Source organism: Nesoenas mayeri (genome assembly GCF_963082525.1).
Source record: "Nesoenas mayeri genome assembly, chromosome: 5".
Taxonomy (NCBI): domain Eukaryota; kingdom Metazoa; phylum Chordata; class Aves; order Columbiformes; family Columbidae; genus Nesoenas; species Nesoenas mayeri.
Window position 1 is genome coordinate 53,865,279 of NC_137548.1, and position 20,863 is coordinate 53,886,141.

At 43.4% G+C, this 20,863-nt stretch overlaps 1 protein-coding gene across 1 annotated transcript in view; it reads right to left on the minus strand.

The window, feature by feature from the left end:
• PTPRJ (protein tyrosine phosphatase receptor type J) overlaps positions 1-20,285 on the minus strand; it is a gene marked incomplete at both ends in the record, with an annotated part of 75,433 nt that extends 55,148 nt beyond the window's left edge. The window contains one exon of the mRNA XM_080345454.1: positions 20,205-20,285. Within this exon, the coding sequence (XP_080201580.1) occupies positions 20,205-20,285 (81 nt within the window). The remainder of the gene's footprint in view (positions 1-20,204) is intronic.
• Positions 20,286-20,863: the final 578 nt, after the last annotated feature.

Below are 20,863 nucleotides of genomic sequence, written 5' to 3' on the forward strand. Positions count from 1 at the left end.
GACCTCAGCCTTTTCCATATCCCAGGTAACCAGGTCTCCTGTTTCCTTCTAGAGAGTGCACACATTTTCCCTAGTCTTCCTTTTATCCCTGATGTACCTATAGAAGCTTTTCTTGTTGCCCATGACATCCCTGGCCAGGTTTAATTCTATCAGGGCTTTAGCTTTCCTAACCTGATCCCTGGCTGCTCAGTTTGTCTATATTCCTTCCCAGGGTACCCATCCTTGCTTCCACTCTCTGTAGGCTTCATTTTTGTGTTTGAGTTTGGCCAGGAGCGACTTGTTCCCCCATGCAGGCCTCCTGATGTTTTTGCCCAACTTCTTGGTTGCGCGCCATCACACCTGACCTTGGTGATCCTTGAATATTAACCAGCTTTCTTGGGCCCATCTTCCCTTCAAGGCTTTATCCCATGGTACTATACCAAGCAGATCCCCAAGAGGCCAAAGTCTGTTCTCCTGAAGTCCAGGGTAGTAAGCTTGCTGTGTGCCCTCCTCGCTGTCTTAAGGATCTTGAACTCCATGATTTCATGGTCACTGCAGCCAAGGCTGTCCTTGAGTTTCACATTCCCCACCAGCCCCTCCTTCTTATCAAGAACAATGTTCAGCATAGCACCTCTCTTTGTTGGCTCCTCTGTCACTCGGAGAAGGAAGTTACCATCAATCTTTAAGGAAAACTAAGGACCAGATTTAGCCAACTCTACAATCACAGAGCTCAGAGCACACATACAGCTCTGGTGAAATGGAGAGGTAAGAGCCACTAGCCTCACCGTTAGCACTGGTGAGGGGACAGGAAAGGACAGGGCAGTGCCTAAGCTCACGTCACAGGATTGTGATTTCAGCTGAGTGGTTTCTTGCTGTCATTTACATCAGGGTTATGTCTGGCCTGTGTTAGGTGACACATGGAGAGGCTGCAGAATGTAGACTAGGATATTAGAAGAACGAAGCATACAAAATGAAGCTCCCAAGTTCAGAATAATATTCTGTATGTTTGGTAGGTTGAGCGCTTCTCTGTCTCACACAGCACGCAGTCATTGCAATCCCTGATTATTAATTCATATTAGAAAGTACTGCATGACAGGTGCTACTTTTAAGGACTAAAGGGAGGCAGTTGGTTATCTGGGGGGAAGTGCTGGGGGCTATTGAGAACTTCTTTTAATGAGTAATGGTCCCTCCCCACCCCCTCCACAACTGAAAAGCTACAGAAGAAAAGCAAACACTGAGTAAGGTTACTGTTTTCCAGTTTGCCTGTAGTTCTTCTAGTTACTCATTAACTTTCACACATATTAACCAAACAATACAAGAGAGACAGAAAGTGGGTGGTTTTACTCCCCAAACCAAGAAGCAAATTAAGTAAACAGTAGGTTTAGAAGAAACAGAATTGGTTAGGAGAGATGCCTCCTTCCACAGACAACAGCAGTATAGCTCAGCCCCTAACTGAAAACTCAATGATGGATCCTTACTATGGCCATGAGGCCCCAGAGACAGCAAACATGCAGTCCCTGAGACAAAGTTTTCTCTGAAAATTCCCATTCTGTAAGGTAGTCAGATCCAACACACGAGATGATGCCCAGAACAAAATAAAACCTAAAAATTATCGCTGACCATTCATTCTAACAACTTCATAGCCAAAGTTCCTGCTGCCATGTCTCCTTAAGAAGCTGGATTACAAAAAAAAAAAACCCACACAAACTCCAATACACACCACAAAACACCAGTTAACTGTAATTTCAAGCACCTGACCTATGAAGTATTCTTGTCTGCTTGTAAGGCATCCCACTACATCCAAAGCAAGACCTCAAAAGCAGGTTTAAGGGAGACACTGTTGATGCATAGATTTTGACATTGGATAGATTTTGACTTCAGCAGCTCTCAGGATTTAGATTTTGCCCCAGGCAGTACATGAAAGCTCAGGGAAGACCCCATGAGCAGTCCCACAGATAAGAAGCCAGCTAACAGAAGAGCAGTACTGTGACGAGTTCCTGACACCAGGGAGCAAAGAAGTAGGTTCTCTTCCTCCAGGAGGACACCAAGCTGGTACAGGGCCAGCACCCACCTGAGAAAGGTGCCAGCATTGCCACTGGCCAGCAACACCACCATCCCTACAACTGTAATCAAGCAAAATCACAGCAGGTGCTAGAGGGTTTCTCCCCATAAAAGGGCTTTCTTTCTATTAGCAATGAAAGATGAACAAAATGAAGCCCGTGCAGAACAAACCCCCCTGTTACGACCCCTAAAAAGATGCACAGTCTACAAAAGACAAACTAAAATGGACAGAGCAATGGATCTTTCACTCCCCTTAATTCAATTCTCTCCTTTAAGTCAGTGCACTATTACCCTAGCAATGAGACTGTAACACTGAAGTTTTTCAGCTTGATGGTAAAATCATGTAGTGTCCATCCATCTCCAATAATAGCAATATTGAGACAATGAACTCTATTGAGGCATCTAATAAGGCAGATAGTCATTTGCATAGTACATTTTCTGTGACTCTCTGTAATGCAACATCTCAAAGACTCAATTCAGACTATTCTCCTTTCCCACAGACTTTTTTTTTAAAGGATTCTTTTACTAGAAAAAGAAACAATGACCCCTCCCATAACAGGAGAAAGCAAAAGATAGGATTTTTCCTGCCTATGATGGGTACACACTTTCATCTGCATATTTTTATTTGGTTGGACTTGCTCTTCTTTTTTTAAACTCTATGTGCTTTTCATTGCCATTGTGGACTGAATGCTCAGAAGTATATTTCTGCTTTTTTTTTTTTTAAACAGGCTTCTGAGCAGGAAACACTTTGGGATCTCCACCCACCAGCACAGGCAAATTTCATCTTCAATTCCCGTGCCACAGTCTTTGCCTTCATCTCTTCATGTGCTCCTCTCCTATGTGACTCACCAAATTATTTGCTGGGCATACTGGGACATACCACAGTGCTGTACATACCTTATCCGGCTTATGAGTACGGAGTTTTAGGATGAGCTCTGCTATGTAGTACTTGGGTAAACTTGACAAATCACTTCCTCTCCAACAGACTGTAATGGTTTTGGAGACAATGTACACGCATACAGGGTATGCCGTGCCTCAAAGTTCAGCTCAGATAACAGCTCCAAGTACTGCCACATAGAAGCAGTAATGATTACAACCTTTCTCTTCACAAAACTTCTGCTTTCTGCTCTTCCAGTAACTAATCTTGGACTTTGTCAGTGTTTTAATTAGCACAAGGAAGTACATATATTATTCCTGGAGGTAACTAAGCTACCTATACAGGAAAGGGATACACTCAAAATACTGCTTCAGTATACAAAACCAACTCCTGTCTGCTCTGCCCTTTCTCCCTCCATACGGTCACAGGCAAGCTCCAGGAGATTCTGCTAAATCCTCCATCCCATTTCCTCTGCCAGAGCTCACAATAGACACGGCGGGAGCAAACACACATCACTCCAGCTCCTAGGCTGTGATCTGAACATTGATATACCTTCTGCTGTGACCACAAGCTCTCTGCAGCCACCTGTGGCCAGGGTGCAGGCGAACCAGTCACTGAGCTACCAGGAAGCCCTCAGACACTCCTCTGACCCGTCCCACAAAACCGGCAGTGACACACACTCCTCAGATGGGTCAGGCACAAGAGTCTCCATGCAGAAGACCGAGCCACAGTGCTGCTCTCAGGTTAACCTTGGGCAACTCAGTGTCAGGCCCCTGTGAAAACGAAACTAGATGGCATTTTCAACAAGTCAGAGAAGGTCAGTGGAAAGGGAGAAACGGCTGCTGTACAACAGCCCCAGTGAGGAACAGCACTGCACTCTTTGTCCAAGTTTCTGATTTTATCAGATTATGCCACAGTGTTAACATTGTTTATGGCCCTATTTTGTGTCTGTGAATCGCCCACTCCCAGAGACTCTTCCTCCACTCGTTTATAAATAGCACCACACACAGAACAGAGTTTGTGAAGCAAAAGTAGACTTGCTGAAACAAAATAATGTATATTGAGCTGACAAAAGTCTTTCAAAAGCTTTTCTCATTTATTTATAGTGCTGGCTAGACAGGCAGATTCCCACATTTTGTAACCCTGTAGGTCACTATCTCCACTGCTCATTCACAAACAATTCTGCTACCAAAAAACATTCTCCAGTTACAACTGAACTTATTCCCCAGCACACTGCTTCTTGCCATATGCCTTCAAAAAGAAAGATTTTAAAATAAGCAATATTATGTATTTTTCCTTTTTGAAGGCAATATATGCCTAGACCATAACAAGACAATAAGGCATTATTTATATATCTGGAGACATTCAGACTTGGCAAGTGTGCTCTTTGAGTTCTAACAGTACAAGATAAGTCATTTTTTACCATGTCATAGCAGACTATGACTTAGAATTCCATAGATTGTATTTTCAAAGGAAAATACATTCTCAGATTTCAAGTTGTATTTTCATAGAAAAAGACATTCTCAGATTGCAAGTATAAAATCCATCAAGTTTTTTCTTCAATTTCTTCTTTTCTCCAGGAACCATTTGCTTGCAGTGAGAAGTTCACAGTGCTATCATCCAGACAGCAATGCTGACTAAGAGATATGTGACCAAAAGCTTCACAGAACAGTTTTGTGGAGCCCAAAAGTATGTGACACCTTGTTGAGCCAACACATAACCAGCTGTAGCCCCTGGGACCCAAAGCAGCAGAGCCTGGGTATTAGAGAAACCCAAATCCTCCATCAGATGGGCTGGATGGAAAGCGAGCCGCTAGGCTCCACTTTAGCAAGGAAAGCTTTCAGTGCTGGTGCTGAAGCCCTTGCAACTCACCCCATCTTTCCATCCCCACACTCAGATGTATCTGCAACACGTAAACTTGACACCAGAGAAGGATCCGGACCGGACGCACACCAGCCTAGCAAGGGATGGCTGAGCTCATAAACGCCCACGTCAAACCCACACTTGCAAATATACAGCACTACAGTGTCCCCACCAGTTCCCCAGCCCTTTTTACCACGCAGCCACATCAACACCAGTGATGCTGACGCTGGAATAAGCCCTTGATTTTTCCACCAGTTGCAGAGATGCAGGTACACCAAATGCCTGTGAAAAGACATCCTGCTCCAGATCGATTGAACAGAAACAGAAGAGCCACTGCAATAACACTGGCATGTTCTATTATAAAATTCCTTCTAAGTGCCTAAGGTGAAAGCATCCAAGTACTTTTCTATTCAGTTCATCAATATTTTTTTCCCCTGCAATTAATCATATGGTCATTTGTAAAGCTAATAGTTCCTTAACCAATCATAGAAGTTAAAAATTGCTACAAGAAGATTCATCTTTAAACAAAAAGGACAAGTAAAACAATGCACTCGAATACATATTTTGGGGACAGTTAAATGTATTAATATTGTGGCTCTTTTTTGTTATTTTGCAGACTCAACAAAACTCAACTGTTTATAATCTTAACAAAAAAGGAAAACACCAGTGCCTGGAAAATATCACAGTAAGTCTGGACATCATTTAAGCCAAGTATATGTCTATTCAGTGTTTTTTTTTTATTCTCCTATTGCTTATCTCAACACACAGTTCTTTTTCCTCTTTTAAACAATACTTGATACTAAACAAATAAAACTAAATACCAAAATAAATTATTTCACACTAAATGCTCATTTCTTCTCTCCTGTTCACATACATATATACAGGTGCGTATACACAGTCACAAACACATGCACACACATTTGAACTGGCTAACAGTACTAAAAGTATCACAGTACCTTATAGTTATACAAAAGCTGAGTAGTATTAGAAATTACTTTCTGGCAAGAGTAGGGTCCTCTTGCGCTTCGACAGCAGCACTGAAATTCAGAAAGCCTGAGCTGTGTGTCATGAGTTCACTGCATTACTTCAGACCCTTATGCTTTTTCTCTACATTTATGAACAGAAGCTCTACTGGTGGGCTCAATACATTGATCTTCATTATCACTCTGAAATACTGATCAAAGGATTTACAGAAGTAATAGTTAACCTACTAAATGTGTTCGTAATCACAATCTTTGGTAACATTTCTGACTAACACAGAGGAAACTATGAGATCATAAAACAGGACTGTGACATGATAACAATGATGGGGATCTCCCAAATAAGTTCTCATGCACACAAAAGAACTTGAAATAAGGGAGGAAAAAGAAATTTAATTAGAGCTGACTGAAAAGTGAGGCATATGGTTTACAGGAATTTTAGCATTCAATTAAGACACCCTCCTCCTCCAAGGCAAACTAAATAAATACAAATTAAAAACAAACTATTCTGTGACATGTATATGCAAAAATGAAGACAAGCATGACAAAATTTGGGTGGACCCTGTGCCATATACCATATACAATTACAATCCAAGTTCTGTAACAAACACTATTTTCTGTTCCCCCCATGTTACTTAAAGCCTTTCCACCCACATAGGTAAAATTTGCCTTGAGGTATAAGCAAGAAAGGAGGAAAGATAAAGGTATAAAGAGTAAGCCTGAATTTTAGAAATAGAACTTTTAAAAGAGAAATCATACTCTCAAGTTTCATATTGATAAAAAGGCTAAAATATGAATACAGACATGTTTCTAAAATAATATTTAATAACAGGGAACAGTGTAAAATATGGGGCCATCAGGGAAGGATTTGCAGCCCAAATGACTGACAAATTGCAATAGTGAAGATGCATGAAGACTTAGAAAACTATATACATTTGATTTAGAAACAAATAGATCGCTATGAGAAAGACCATCCTCACTTGCATTAAGAAAGCTCAAAGATTTTACAGAATGAGTGAAGCCTTCACCTACTTTAAGTTACAACAGGAACTGGCCTAGAGAAGGGAGAATTTAGGGAGGAAAGGTTGCAACACTGGGCTGAGACGCAGCTCTGCCAGGGCAGCCCCTCTCAAGTGCACTTGGAGATGTCACCAAAGCGTCTCCACAGTGACCGCTACAGCTGAGGACACCCACACACACTGCATCCAAAACCACAGAGCCTGGCTGGGACAAATGCCTGCAGCAAGATGAGAGGCAGAAGTAGGAAGAGTGGTTTTGTATGGAAGGGAGGAAGGCGGTGATGCTCTAGAAAAATCAAGGCCAAATAGTTAAATTAGAAGTCTGAATGGTAATAGCACAGGGTGTAATGTAGCATTGCCCAGGATTTCCTAACAGAAGACCCCTTCTCATTTGGCTTGTAACTTACCTCAAGTGCTTCAATTTGGAGGGAAATTTTTAAGACTACAAGTCATGATTTCGCTAAATATATTTACTTAATTACGAAACGTTGCAGCCAAAATGCTTTAAAATATTGAGAAAATGAGAATGAGGGAAAACATGTTGCTGTGCCCATACTAAACACCCTGGTGACCTTTTTTCTTCTTATGTCCTCATGCTTTACAGCAATGGTCTGAAGTCTGGCAAGAAATGGACTTCCCCCGACCCTTTCAGTCCTATGGTAGCCTTTGCTATTGCTGGGAAAAAACAACTCACTGACATCAAAAATATCTGGGATATCAAAATAAAAAGCCCTAATTGACTTGTACCTACTGGAGCAGAGAGGAATAAACGCAGCAAAATGCTACTTCGAGAAAAACTAAATCAAGCACTCAAAGGTGCTCTCTAAGAACCCTAAGCATCCCATACATAGGAGAGGGAGACAGGGGAAGAAGAAGCATGGGGAAAAATTAGGTGAAATAGTCAGAAGACAATGTAAGGAAGGTGCTTGGGAAGGTGGGGAAATAGGTGCAGAGAGCTGAGCAGGACAGCACAGCAGGATAGCACAGCAGGAGGTAGAGGCTGTACCAGACAAGGTTGCACTGCCATGGAAAGGGGCAGATTACTGTCAAATGGGGAGCTTTAACTCCAACACCTCCTTGCTTTTCAGAGGCAGATTTTGCAGCCATAGAAGTGTTCCTTAAATACAGACTGTGCATTTGCACATGTGCATGCTTAAAAATAACACAAAATCAGGCATTTCAGAACAGATATGAACAGAGATTGCTTTCATATGCATTTTCACAAGAAGCAAGGTAACCCCACTCATAGCCAGGGAGCTTTGAGCAATACCCTGAAGTATACATATAAGCAAACAGTAATACCTATCACATCCTCCTCTCAACAGTGGTAACTGTAGAGATTGGAGACTACTGTGTAGTGCAGCAGATGAATCAGTCAGGCTCATTCCTTAAGCTCTCAGATAATCATGGTTTTGACCATCAGACGACACCAATTATCATCACCTCACTGTAAGCAGCATACAGCTGGTAACCTCATGTAGCAAGAGCCTGCAAGTTCAATACTAGCTGTCTAGAAATGCCTTTTATCACTTTTAAGCAGTATCCAAATCACAAGGGATAGTGTCATATTATCACAGCTGTCAAGTGCACAAAGGTCTTGTGGGGGGTGAAGGAGAGAGCTGAATTTTACCTTTCTCTCATTTCAGGAAGGGATGTCTCATCCCAACAGGATCTAATTAAAAAGAAGGAGGCGGACTGGTCAGTTTTATTTCAGAGACAAATATGGTTCAGCTCTATGTAATGAAATGGCACATACTTGGGCACCACTTCAATAATTTATACACACTGTTAACTTACGTAGGCTGCAGCAGTCTTGCTCCCCATGTACACTCTGTGTTTACTCATCATCCTTCCCAACAACTTCCTTTTCTTTAGAAACTTGTCTTTGCTTTTGGTTTCATAGAGATGGACATGATGAAAGAGTGCTTATGCCCTAAGCTCAACTAGCCTCGGATGCTTGCTTTTCTATGTCCTTCTCAGCTGTACCCACACACGGTTCTCATTTAGCTCCTTTCCTTGCATTAAAGCAGGGTTAGGAACATCTCTAATTAGAGTCCTCCAAACACCACCCAATACATATAAACCACAGACTACCCACAAGACCAGTCACTGCACTATGAGACATCCAGAAACAAACTGTGGGTTTTCTTCCTCAGCAGAAAGCAGCATTTGCTGTGCAATCAAAGGCAACAGCCAGGTTTGTTTCAGTTATATACAATATGCACAGTTTGGAGCTTCAACAGCCTGATGCTAGCTGTTTACAAAGTGGACATTTCACTACCACACTGATTTTTTGCACCATTTCAATATAACAAGTGTAATCTTCAGCCCTGTTTTCTCAGCAGGATCTGCACAGCCATGTCATAGAGTCGCAGATACAGTTTGCTCCCTAGCATCCCAATCCCTCTTGCTACCCCTACTTGCTCCAAGGAGCTGTGTCAAAACTCAGACTTGCTCCATGACACACTGAGCATCCAGGATGAAATTTGCTGTCCTTGGCAGGCATTTAGCAGGACAGCAAATTTCATTCTGGATGGTCAGTGTCCACATGAGTGGTTTACCACAGGCTGCCCCATGTCTAGAGGTCAGTGTCTATCTCACAGCACAAGAAATGCTTCCTGCTCTGTGCCTGATGTAAGGAACACCTTTCCTATCTACAAACTCAGCGAGAATTAACCAGTTCACTTAGAGAATAAAGGGACAAGACCCTACAACCCAGTTTTTGTCTGATTTCTAATGCATTCATGACCAAAAAGGAATACTGTATTCACAAAATGCAGGAAGTTGTGCAAGGAAACCTCTCATTTTTGACAGTTTGTGAGCAGAACTGAATCCTGGTGGAAACAGATGTGATGGGGCACTATGCTGGCTTCCTACATGCACCTGGGGCCTGAGAAAGATTTCTTTTTTGAACTCATTGCCAGAGGTCCTAACCCCATCACGATTCCTTTAGTATTAGCCATGTACAAATATACAATGTCCCATGGCATTTACAACCTCTAGGCCAAAAACCACAACCTGTGCAAGGAGGACAAAGAGTGTGAAAAGATATGAGGGGCAGCAGGTGAGCAGCTCTTGCATCCTCAGACAAACCTTGACAGCACAACCTACTGCAAGTTGTAAAACTTCTCAGTCGCTAACTTAATCTTCAAAACTCTAGCAGGATTTTGGAAATCCCACAGACTCCCTGGAAGACAGAGCAGCAAATTCCTGACTACAGGAGAGCAAAAAGAGGCTTTTACTCAAAAGGAAACTCAAGTTCGGCAGTATCTTCTCTCTTTTTCACACATTTCTACAGCAGAAGACTAGATGTTCAGCTGACCAGTTTTCACTGCAAATCTCTGATTAACGTAGCTGGAATGAACTTTGATGCAATCTGAACACAGTAGTGAACAAATACCGCATGTAGCTGTGACTCTGAATAAACATCTGCACACAAGACATCTGTTTTCTTTTTCATCTCCCCGTTTTGTCCAAAAAAAAAATTCATTTGGAAGAGAGCAAGAACAACTAGCAGGGTCAGTACTTTGCAAAATATTGAAAAAGAAAGGTAGGTTAATGCAGAGCGCAATAAACTAATTATATGCTTTAATCATCAAAAGCATAATGCCTCACTGGTGGGATTTTTTTTTTAAAGCACATTATGATTCTAAAGTTGGTTAAGGATACAGCTGCTTTATTAATGCATTTTAAGCTTTCCATTTCATGACTATAGAAAACTAATTATTAGCTTCTTTAATGTGAATCTTTTACTACCAGTGTACAGCAGAGTTCAGAAATTACAATGTCACAGAGGAATGGAGCATACACAATGAAAACACAGAAGCAATTACACTTTCATTACATAGTTGCAAATCCACACAAAAAGATACTTTGTGTTAAGATATTTGTATTTTAGATCAACTACCTTTCAGCAATAATGAAAAATCATTACAGGTGGAGAAAGATGACAAGAAGATAAAAATGCACTGATATGGTGCTGGAGGACATTTACCATTAAAGGCTTATCTTATGAAGAACAGCTAAACACTTCATAACAACATTTCGTCTGTAACTGTTAAGCTGACAAAGATGCTTGTTCCTAAATGGATTCAGAACATAAAAGAATTTCTTTAAATTTTATTTGCTTCCATGAGCTGGCTGGCTTTTTTACTTGTAACTATCTTGTAGAAATTTAAACATCTCCAAATGCAAGTCCTTGATAAGTTACAGACAAAGGAAAGTTTTCTTTCCTTTAATAGGGACAAAGGAGAGTATTGTTGAGATGTATTATATATACACAATTACCTGCATTGTTATGGAGATTAAAGGACAAAGGGCCAACAGATCTAATTCCAGATCCTGCAGCCTTGTCCTTTCCCATAATTATGTCTTAAAATTGGATTTCAGTTAACACATTCACAGTACCAGGATCTACTAATACTTGGCATGTACTTAGTGATAGTTTCAATTATTTTAATGTGGATGTGGCAATACATTTATCAGTGATCATTCAAGCAAACACATTCAACTTAATAGTACCAATAAAGCACATTTTTTTCAGTTGGTTGTAAGAAGAGTCTTAAAACTAGTACAAGGTTCATTAGAAAGAATAAATGGCTAGCCTATTAGCCACTTAAAAAAACATCATGCAAAAGAAACTTCCAGAAAAACTCCCATTTTTTTTCTTCCATCTCAGAAATACTCCCAGAAATAGGATTTCGAACTGCAGAGAGATACTGAAAAAAAAGTCTTTTCATTCTGCAGATGTTAATGCTGCCCCTTTATCTCATGTAAGATTATGTCAGTCTCCTTTCTTCAGCTGTCAGATGTAACATCTATTGGGAACGCTTAGATTTAAGATACCAGGCTGTGCTGGTAGCACCCACAGTATGTCAGCTAAAAAGGCCAGACCCTGACCTCAAAGCTGGGCTGCTCATTGCTCCCTAATGCACAGCTGCACGGAACTAGACCCTAGAGGTGAATTCCCCTCAAAGAATTATGCAAACTGAGCCACAGACAATGAACTTCCCCCCCAAAAAACAGCGTGCTGCTTCCCCCGTCCCCCCCCCTACTTTTTTTCTTTCTTTTTTACAGTTTTGTTGAAGACACACATTCACAAATACTGCGGGAAGGAAACTGTGGCTAAACTTCTTGTATATCTCCTTTACAAAAAAAAGTATGAACCCATAGAAGGTGAAACCACCAAAGACTTCAGTTAACCAGTCACAGCCTGCTTTGCAAAAAAATTGCATCAGAATTGACCAGAACAACTATGTTTTTATTGGTATTGAACTCCAAGCCTAGAATTAGAAGAAGTGCCTGATCCTACAAGGAGACAGAAAGAACACTAGAATTTAGAAAGCATAGTTCGTGTAGCAGGAAAGCCAGGAGCTGTCAATTCCCCAAATCCAAATTTGATTATAAATGGATGATTATAATATTTGCAGTGTCAAGGCATTAGAATTCCCATAACTGCTTTTACTGGAGAAAAATAATTAAAACGAAACTTGATGAGCCAAAAGGACCCTACAAATTCATCACTCTTCATTTCATTCCTCCCTTGGTTTGAGGCATTTATAAGTACATGAAGTTCCTGCAGAATCAGAGGAAACAACTGAGCATGATCACAAAAGGAGGAAAACCCCTTATTAACACAATACAACATAGCCTATGTAAATTTGATGCCAGCCACAGGCACCCATTTTTTCCCTTCACACTGTTTTTTGTAACAAGTCACATTCTAATGTTTAAAAAGTACACCAAAACCATGGCACGCCTAATATTGTCATAAAACCATTGGCAAGGCTGAGTCAGTTTCTTGTGATGGTTCCACACTGCTACTTTCTGCTATGGTGAAACTAATAATGTGTTTCTTTCACCTGCATCCCAGAAGGTAATGACTTCTTCTCAGACAAAGCTCTATCTTGGTCTCAGAGAGAGCTCATTTGCCCCAAATCCCTACCAGCACATAAAACAGGTGCCCTTTCCAATCAGGGCTATTCTTCCAGTTTCAAATGTCATGAGTGGTGGAGGCCTCTTCTGTTCTCAGCTGGACACTATTCACCACTTTAGTATCCTCTCTGCCCTTTCCACTTCAAAACGCATAGGGCACCTTGCACAAAGACAAGCAGCAGAGCAAGTTTAGACAAAGAGGCAATCACTATTACTATGAATTCAGACAGTAACTAAAAAGTCATCTGTCTTTAAGCAGATACAGGCTGCAGTCAGATGAAATTAAGTGAACTCTCATAATTTTCCCCTTTGCCCCTCTATATCATGACATCTTTGGCAAAATTAAGTTCGAAGTTTCAAGGGAATGCTCTGGGAATCAGTTAGCTGAGCCACTTTGGGCATGAGGAAGCCCTGAGGAGGACAGGCAGCAAGAAGAAGCAACCTCCATTTATTGGCAGGGACTACTGACATTGCAGGCACAACAAAGTACTAGAGGGAGGCAGCAGAAAGCTTTCACAGCCTGTAGTATCACAAATGGTCCCACACCTTGCCGCAGATGTAGGCTGGCCTGCCCAAAGATGAAGCTGTACCTTTCTCAGGCCATGGCCTTCTGCCCCATCCTTTGCAGCATCCTGCAGCCTCACGAGGCAATAAAATGCTCCCAAGCCAACCCTCTGGCTGGGCACCCTCTGCCCTTTGCATGATTCTGTCCTTATTTTCATGGACAGAGGTAGCAGAAATTGCAATTTGAAAATGAGGACTCAAAAGCAGATATGTAGAAACAGACTTGCCAGTGGTGACCTGTTTATATGTGTATATAAGAATAAACAAGGAAACTTATTAAAAATGCTCTAACTTAAGACAATTCAAGTGCACAAAAGGAAATAAGGAGGGAAAGCTCAGTCCAAGCTCCACCACGATGGAGAATGCTAAAACAAAAGTCACTGGCATTTCTACAATAAAATAATGCCCAGAGCCATCTCCCACTGCAGACATAAACCACCAGCACACAGCGCAAGACAAAACATCATAACCTTGGCTATGAGTCTTCTTACCACCCATGTACCAAAATGTCCTAAAACCATGAATTATTCATCTTGCTACACTCTCTTAAAAAAGAAAATAAAGAAAAAAAACAAACAAACAAAAACAAACACCCAACACACTGAACTAGTAAAAGCAGAGGCTTTTAAATATGCATTGAAACCCGTCAGAGCATGCCAAGCTACGATCCCCCAGTGACTAGGGACAGGCAGGGCTTCTACAAAGCTGATTTGCACAAATAACCCCTCTTTAGGGAACACTCCCATTCAGGCTCAGTTCAACCCAATTCCTTACAAGCTGGCAGACAAAAAAAAACAAACCACTATCAAAATATCGCCAAAAGGAAGTAAGGAATTAATCCGAGAATGCACCTCATCACAGAGCCAGCTGTGTTTTAGATACAAACTATAAAATCCTAACAAGGAAAAGCTCCCAGACACTGGAGTCCTTCCTCTCACCTGGGCTGTGATGGGAGAGAGGGCTCCAGCACCTTCAGCCTCAGAAGAGACCCACTCACAGAGCCAGGACCAGATGTCACCTTCACCTTTTCTCAAACATCTACAGCCTCCAACACAGATACAGTAAGAGATTGCATCTGCTTACCAGGCTACAACAAACAGACTGTAATTTACAGTAAAGCTCCAGACCTGATGTTCAATTCTTTACTTGATGATTTTGTAGTCTCAGAAGCAGAAATTTCTTGCCTTCAGTGGGGGAAACAGCAATGAAGTTTACACAAATTATTCCCTGGCCCATATGATGCACAGTAAACAGAAAACAGTACTACAGTATGTAGATGGCATCCTCCTGCACACCACAAAGGCAAACCAATCAACCAAAACCCCATGCAGACTTTCCAGTAAACAAAACACTCAACCCCACATTTAAAACACCCCCACCACAACTTACCAGACGTACTAGATATTTATTTACTTGTTTAGTATGGCTAAAATTGTACCAAACAATGAGAAAACTCAGAAGAGTGCCAAACAAATGGGAGGTACAAGAAGAATCAGAAAAAGAAACCAAGAACCAGCAGATATGCAGCACTGGAGAGAAAGGGATTTCTAGGCATTGTCTAAGAGAGCTTAAAGGTAATCTTTCCAGTGGTCCCCTCTCCTCCGCAAAGCAGGACTTGTGTCAAACACACACCAACTGGGTTTGGAGCACCACGTAAAGACAAGATCAGTTACAGACCGTATAGGTCTGGTATGACAGCAGATGCCAACATCATTCCTTCCTCTGTTTGTAGCTGTAGCTGCAATTTCCTCTATTCCGAAACAGTTAAAAGCAGACTTTCCTTGTCTCCTACTACATTTCTACAGGTGGAGAAAGACGCTTTCATATGTGGCCCCAGGGGTCTCAGATAAATCACAGAGGGAAAATAACGATGGCTGGACTGTGTGGTTTCTAATACAAAGGGTTCTTCCAATTTCCTGGTGATGGTAGGAAAACAACCTTTACATTCAGTGATGTGCCAGATACTGACATTCATGGAAAGATACAGACATTGCTCTATGTTGCCCTACCTTTTCCACTAAATATCCATGAATGGCAGAGACGATAACTGAGGCCACAAGTTTATCAATCCAGTTCTGGTTGGACCACATGTACATACCCATTCTTTGATGGATTACAGAAATACCTTTCCCACATCTTGTATTTTCCCCTGGAATTTTGGATTAATAGCCCCAGGAGGCCTGTTTATGTGCAGATACATTTGGGAACAGCTGGAAAGCACTCAGAGAAAAGCCTTGGTGCAGCCTTCCAGAGCAGTGCATCTGTTTTGCTCTTCTCTTCCTGCATATGCCTGATCATTCTTTCCCCTCCACACATTCCTTTCTAACGTTTCATATTAGCACATGCTCACCTACACTTAGTTGTCTTTTTCCCTCACAATTAATGTCCTCCCCTGCACAGTCATCCCCACTGAAAGTTAATTTCCTACTGATGGCCCCATTTAAGGCAAAGTTCTCTTTCATTCTCCCCTTCCTACACAGCAGTAGGCCCTCTCTGCTAGAAAAAAAATCAACTAGCTCCTCCTACACTTCCAGCAACCTTTCCTGATGTTCAAGGTACTATGTACATTCAAATTTTGGAGTGTAACTAAAAGCAGTCACATCAGGCTAACAACCAGATGTGCAGCCACTGACTGTTTTAATAGTCTTTCTCTCCTTTGCTCTTATCAGGAATCCTCTTTCAAGCAAGCAAGCAAAAACTCCAAACAAATGACATGAGACAGACTTTATACCTACAAACATCAAATTGCCAATTTCCAACCACTCTCTAATGTTGTTTAAATGCTCACTCTATGGACACACTGTAATTCTAAGATGAAGAAGGAAATGCATAAATTAAAATTGTATGGATTATGCCCTACATAATAAACAACTAAAGATTTTAAAACAGTAGCAATTTCTCTCTCCCAAATTTAGAATCTCCAACCAAAGAAATTTACATGCCATGAAAATCCTCAACAAAGACTTGCATGTAGCTCACATAATTGAGGAAGTACTAATAATAGCATGGTTGTTTGCACAGACAACATTTCCACTGTGGGCCTGAATTCTGATCTCAAACATGCAGAAGATGATATTTTGTTGTGTGTTGCTGGCTGGAGACTAAAATCAAAGTACTGGAAACATCCAAGTGTGCTGCAGCGTGCAGTCAGCCTATGCCATTAAGGCAGCACTACACACATCCAAGCCACATTGAAAACAAAGCATCTATTGAGTACTGCAGAAGGTGTTCATGTTGTGTGTTCTTGGAATGAACATAAGAAGCATGCAAAAATTAACTGTGTTGAAGTTTTAAACAAAAATGAAAGCCTTTGCATTTCAGCATCAACTATCAGTCATCACAGAAAAATAACTTGTCCTGACAGAGGAGAAGTTTTCTCCTAAGCTCCTCCGACACAAGCAAACTCAGCTCACAGCCACAGCTTCCCCTTCTGGTCTATGCTGCCGAGTTCAGGCCTGCTAAGGTCTCCAGATCAGTGATGCCCACACCTGTTTCTAAAGGTGGTCATTAAAGGCTTTACCCCAAAAGCGTATTACAGTAGCAGCAAGGGAGCCTCACATTTCTCAAACTTTATTTTTCTTAAAAGATCTAAATAAGGTATATGTAGACCTATGTCAAAGTATTTGCAAAACATTTTTATTAAATGGTATCTACTTTTAACTTTTTTCTTTCATGTAAAAAAAAAAAAAAAAAAAATCAACAAGGATGATTAACAATGGCCAATGTTTAGCAGAAATGCAACATACACACATGGCAAGCCGCTATTTCAGATATGATGTTGCTTCATTTAAACTCCTCAGCTGGAAATTCATATCACTAATTAAGTCATAAAGCTATACAATTGACTCACACAGTATCAGTAGGAGTTCTGTGCATGCAATAAGCTGTGAGGACAAGCTATTGGGTCCATATAAAAAGCATTTATAACTCCAAGCACAAAAATACTGGAGCTTAGAAGTCCACTGCTCTTCAGTAGTAGATGTTGTATTGTCATATCACTTACATGATCATTCTCAAGTCACTAGCTCCCATAAATAACAAAACTCACTGTGTGTTTTTTTAATAACTCCAACCTTGGCCACTATGTTGTAATTCATTAAAAATAAGGAAGATGCTTATCCTTGAGTAAAAGATGCCACAGGAAGATCATATGCCTGTCACACCACCCAGGAGCTGCCATGACACAGCCATTCCACAGCTCAGGATGCTTCCCAGCCCTTGCATGCGTTTGATATGACAACACTGTCTGTGTTAGAACTGCCGTCCCCTTACCGATCCCACAGTCATCTAAAAGGCAGCATACAGGCCAGATCCAGCCAAGAGCCACTTACACCTGACTCGCTGCCTTTCCTCACATGAGCCACCAGGGAGACTGTAGACAAGAGGCAATAATCCTTACGGGCAATGCACAAAGTCCAGCTTATGATGGCAGCAACTGGCAAGACTGTCAAGCTTCTTACACCAGCTAAATATCTCACCAGATAGTCCCAAGCCATGTCCCCATACCTGCACACATGCCACACCACAAACAAATCACACCAGACAACTCTAACATCTGCCTTAAGCTGTGCAAATAACCCACAACAAAGAGTAAAATTGTTCCCTATTAGAGACCATTCTGATTTTATAGAGCAAGACTGTGTGAACACTACTTGGAACAGGCAACATGATCACTGTGCTTAAAGCAAGCATTCCCTCCAAGCAAGGCTTTATTCCGCATCTTCACTGCTGGCATTAATGGCCTATACAAGCCTAACACACTTTCCTTACATGAGTTATCCTCCCTACCTGCCACAAGTGGCCACACTGAAATTCAGTTATTCCAAATGAGTAAAGAATTTACAGAATGACACTATCAGCGAGGACTCAGTTTAAATTCTAATCCTCTAAGAGGAAAGTTCCTAAAGGGGCCTTTCACCCCAACTCCCTCTGTAGATCATGCAAATGCTCCAATTGTTCATAACTCCACAAGGTACCGACCAGCACCAGTTAAGAGGTCTGGTGGCATGGAGACTTCCTTGCACTGGCCTTCATATTCACAGGTATGCCTAAAGTCACAACTGAGACTGTCAAAAACTGTAGTCTTCTGAATTTTCAGACCATGACACCATGAGCTGAGGAGCTCCCACAGAATCATTTCAGCTGGAAGAGACTCTCAAGATCATCAAGTCCAACCTCTACCTACCTCTAGCACTAAACCATGTCCCTAAGAACCTTGTCTAAATGCCTTTTAAACTCCTCCAGGGATGGTGACTCCACCACTTCCCTGGGCAGCCTGTTCCAATGCCTGACAACCCTTTCTGGGAAGAATTTTTTGAATGCATAGATGTAACTACATGTAACTGAGGAGAGGGTCCAAATTTTTGTATTATCATTTATCATATTAGACAACAACTAAAAGCCAGACTTAGAAGACAAGTAGACCATTACATCACAAGATTTCATACCCTGCTTGAGAAGAGAAACCACACACAATAGAGGTCATGGCTGGCAGATCATCACACAAAGGCTTCTCTGCTTCAAGGAAGAGAAGTCAGTGCGAGCCACATGCCCACACAAGGCTCCTGTTGCCTGAGTGAGCCTGCAAAGCTATAGCCAAGGGCAACCCAGGCCCGCCCTAAGGTTTTCCAAAATGCTGGAATACTTTGATTCCTAAATCAATCTTAGCTCTTATTCAGGTAGAGATTTTTAAACCTAGGCTTGGTAGAACAGCAAACAGAGATGGAACGACAAAACACTGCAAGGCCACCCAAACTGAATAAGACACAAAAGGAAGAAGCAGCAAAGGTTTACAATAGCCATTAACTGTAATCAAAAGCTGATGCCAATGTAAGGTGAGGTCAAAAATAGTTAAAAATCTAAAGCAGTGGTACAGTTCTGCTCTGCAGCTCTCAGGGTGGGACTGAAACACAGGCCAGGCAGAACTGTCACCACAGATTACTGAGCACCTTGGTCCATACCGTGCTTCTGTAGCAGAAACCATTGAGGCAGAGAGGCCAAGCAGGTATGTCTGGAAGCAAAAGTTCAGCAAGCCTCAAAACATTAAGAGTTCGCAGCAGTCACAAAGCATTCCTACAAAAAACCCTAGGAAGCTGGTAGCTGAGAAAAGCATGGGGTGAAAGTCTATGCCAGCATGTGATGAGTGGGTTGCCTGGAAAATTATTTTGATTTACATCACTAAAAGGTGCTTTTGGAAGAACCTCCTGCGACACGCTAAGGCACAGAGGGAGGTTTCAAACACAAGTGTGCTGGCAGAGGCCTCCTGTTGACCTGCAGTCCTACAAGACAGCAGGATTTTCCCATGGAAACTCCACAGTGCTACAGAAGATTGTAACCCAGCGGGTGATGTGCACCACCAGCACGGGCAATGTGCAAATGACGTGTTACTAATTAACCAGCAGCAATAGGACGAGGGCAGGCTACAATACTCAGTGGGGAGACGGGGGCCGTCCCCGCTTTACCTAAGGCGGTTTTTAGGGAGGTAAACAACCGGGGCTGCCTCACGCCCCGAAAGCAGACATAGGATCATACTGCCACCACATCCCCGCCTGTACTGACCCGGGCCGCCATCCACCCAGCGGTCGCGGGAGGCTCAGACCCCCGAAAGGCAGGCGGGGAGCACCGGGGAGACCGAGGCCCCGGGGATCCGGCCGGCGGCCGCTCCAGGTGAGCGCCGCCTCCGCCGGGCCACGCCGCCGTCCCCCCCAGCCTCCCCTTCCCTCCCTGGGCGGCACCAGCGAAACCGCTGCGGGACAAAGCCCGAGCTCCGGCCGCACACCTGCCCCGCCGGACACACGCCTCCTCCCAGACCGGCGAGTGCTTCCGCCAGGGCACCTTCCAGCGGGGGCAGGTGCGGCGGCCAGCGGCCGCGGCGCAGGAACCCCCTGCCTCCCGCGCCCTACTCCGTCCCCCGCGCCGCGGTCTCACCTCGGCCGGCAGTATGAGCAGCAGAGGCGGCAACAGCAGCAGGAGGCAGGGCAGGGGTATGGGCAGCAGCAGCCGCCTCATGGTGGCGGAGAGCGCTCTCCGCTGCGCGCACGGCCGCTCAGCCCAACGCCGCCTCCCCCGGAGACATAGCCGGGCTGCGCGCCCCGCACCGCCCGGCGTCCCACCCCTTCGCCGCCCTCACAGGCGGCGGCGGCGCCTCACTCCCCCGCCACTCCCTCTAGCGCTCCGTGACTGGAAAGGCGGGTAGCTAGAGCTGCCGCGGGGGAAGCCCTGCGTGGGGCGGAGAGCGGGACAGCCGGCCGGCCGCGGGAGGGCCAGGCCGGTCACCTTCCTCCGCCGCGGCCCATGGCCTCACCGCCTCCTCCCTGCCGCCGCTCCCGCCGGCCCCTCGCCTGGGGCTTAAATGGCCGTCTTGCAGCGCGAACGGAGGGGTTGCAGCTGGAGCTTCCCCGCCTTCACTCCTCCCTCCCGGCGTCTGACATCTCCCCCCGCCGGGCTGGGCGAGGAAGTGGCTCCCTCCGAAAGTTTCCCGGCCTCCTTGCGCACCCCGGGGGAAGCGGCGCCCCGGGTGTGCCCCGCCATCTGTCCCGGCCTTCAGACGGCGCTCGGGGGAGGGCGGTAAGCAGAAGGGTCGGTGG